The sequence below is a fragment of the Ixodes scapularis genome, unplaced genomic scaffold, assembly GCF_016920785.2.
Source record: "Ixodes scapularis isolate PalLabHiFi unplaced genomic scaffold, ASM1692078v2 PGA_scaffold5__190_contigs__length_132052651, whole genome shotgun sequence".
NCBI lineage: Eukaryota > Metazoa > Arthropoda > Arachnida > Ixodida > Ixodidae > Ixodes > Ixodes scapularis.
In genome coordinates, this window is record NW_024609880.1 from 112,817,702 (window position 1) to 112,820,061 (window position 2,360).

The 2,360-nt window shown below is 51.5% G+C and overlaps 1 protein-coding gene across 1 annotated transcript; it reads right to left on the reverse strand.

Annotated features, from left to right (window-relative positions):
• Positions 1-233: 233 nt before the first annotated feature.
• On the reverse strand, positions 234-1,280 carry LOC121838211 (zinc finger MYM-type protein 6-like). The gene is made up of 3 exons (XM_042294307.1): positions 816-1,280; positions 376-636; positions 234-284 (listed from the first exon to the last, which is right to left on the reverse strand). Exons 1-3 carry the CDS (start codon positions 1,278-1,280, stop codon positions 234-236), a joined length of 777 nt encoding a protein of 258 aa, XP_042150241.1.
• Positions 1,281-2,360: the final 1,080 nt, after the last annotated feature.

A 2,360-nucleotide genomic window follows, 5' to 3' on the forward strand; every position in this document is an offset into this window, starting at 1 on the left:
ACAGCCATCTCATGTAGAAGGGGAACATTTCTGCTGTCCCCAATCGAAATGCTTCAAGGCTCACAGTGGGAAACTTTGCCTTCATCACTGTGTTTCCTGAAGCTCCATCAACTCATTTTCAGCTTCGACACGTTCATATGCCAAGCAAGCAACGTCGGCTACAAAAGGGGCCACAAGCCATGTGTCTGGGGCAGATTCTGGGAAGTAGTTCTTGATGTGGCACCTTAGTGTTCTCAGATGGGCCATGATCGTGGTTCTGTCACTCCCAGATACTGCCCCAGAGCCTGCAAGATCACTGAGCAGCTTAAAAGGAGAATAGTCGTCTCTGCTTACCCGGCTCAACCAACTTTGAAGCTTTTTACAAAAACCTCTCACCTTGTCCCCAGAAGAGACAACATTTGTGCCCATCCCTTGTAGCTGGTTCAGGTGCTGAAACAGGTCACACAGATAGGCAAGCTTAGTCACAAAAGAAGAGTCATTGAAGGGATCTCCGAGCGCCCCATCTTCTGCCAAAGAAACACTCAGCTCCTCTCTGAGCTCGAACACCCTTGCGAGCACTTTTTTGCGCGACAACCAGCGCACCTCGGTGTGCAGTAGTAGGTGTTGGTGCTCAGCACCCATTTCCTCGCACAGAACCTTAAAGAGGCGACTGGCCTTAGGCCTTCCTTTACGCTGTTCACGACTTTGACGACATGTTGCATGACACTCGCAAGCTCTGGACTTAACTCCATTCATGCCAAAGCCTCTCTATGAAGCATGCAATGTGTGAATGCTACGGCACTGTTCACTTTCTTAACGAGCCCTAAAAAACCTACATTGTTTCCAACCATGGCTCGAGCGCCGTCGGTGCACACAGCTGCACACATATCCCAACGAAGACCACGCGAAACAAAAAAATTGTTAATGGCATTGAAAATGTCTTGACCTCTTGTTGTGGTCACGATTTCCAGACAACAAAGAAGCTCTTCGGCAATGACAGAGCCATTCACAAAGCGCACAAACGCTACAAGCTGTGGGCTCCCGGATACGTCGCAGCTCTCATCGATGGCAAGAGAAAACTTCCCAGCCGACTTTAATTTTTCAATTGCTTGATCCTGCACATCAGATGCCACTTCTCTGATATTCCGGGCTACGGTGTCGTTCGAGCATGGTATTTTGTCCAATTTTTTCACGTGCTCTTTGCCTCTGACAGCAAGGACGACGTCCTTCATGCAGGGCATAGGCAGAGTCTCGCAGATGGTGTGAGGCTTCATCTGTTTGGCCACGTCGTAGCTGAGCATGTAGCTTGCCTTGATAGCATCCGCCGAGCTTGCCAGCTGAAACGAATGTCTAGCTTTGTATGCTGAACCAGTGGCGTCACGAGGGTCAGTGGCACTCGGGGCGGTAGGCCGCCGCGACACCCCCCCCCCCCCCCCCCCCCCTCCTTTCTCGCGTGGCTCGCCGCGACTCCCCCGTTCGTTTTCCCCATCCCGCGACGCGTTGCATACATGTCGGAAGTTGATGGCACATGCACCAAAGCGAACTAGCAAAATCTGCCACCTAACCGCGAGGCCGGAGCCTCTGAAGTGCCGATGAGCGTACGCACAGCGAACAAAACGCACATTGAGGGTCGCCGGCTGCCGCGAACATCGTCAGCACAGCTTCCGTAAAACACGGCGAACAAGCATTCAGCGAGCGATAAGGCTAACGGCCCGATCGGACACCGCAGGCACGTCCACGAACAAGGCGATGCCATTGATCAATAACTTATTTAAAACTGTGGTTTGTTAATTTCGACCTCACCTTGTTTGGATTATCCAGCTTTTGGGATTCCAACTTTCGTTTCGTGGTTTCGAAAAACTCAATGTCCTTGTCTTGGAAGCTTGGATGCTTTGTCCGGAGATGGCATATCCACTTCGTCGGCACAATGCAACTTTGAGCGAGTACTTCACCACACAAAACGCATGCGGTTTGCCGCCGATATCGGCAAAGCCAAACTTCAGATAACTTTCTTTGTAGATATGTAACTTAGACATGGCTACGCGGCTCAGACAAACACGTAACTTTGCGTCCTAGGCCAACCGGGTGAGACTCCACGGCACAGCCACCGATGCCAGTCGAAAATCAGGATGTGCGATATGATAATCCCGCTGCGGGACACCCGAGACACTTAGTTCGGGATGGTGTGGGGAAGATGGAAAGAAGGTGACCGAGATGACCTTGTGCGGATTGCTGCCGTAGTTCCGGAAGCAGGTTGCAAATCAGTCACGGCCGGACTGAACTACAAAAAACGTGCCAATTAAAAAAAAAGAAAAAAATGTTTGTTGAGGGTCTTGCGGACCCCAGAGGTGGCTTCGCGGACCCCCTGGGGTCCCCGGACC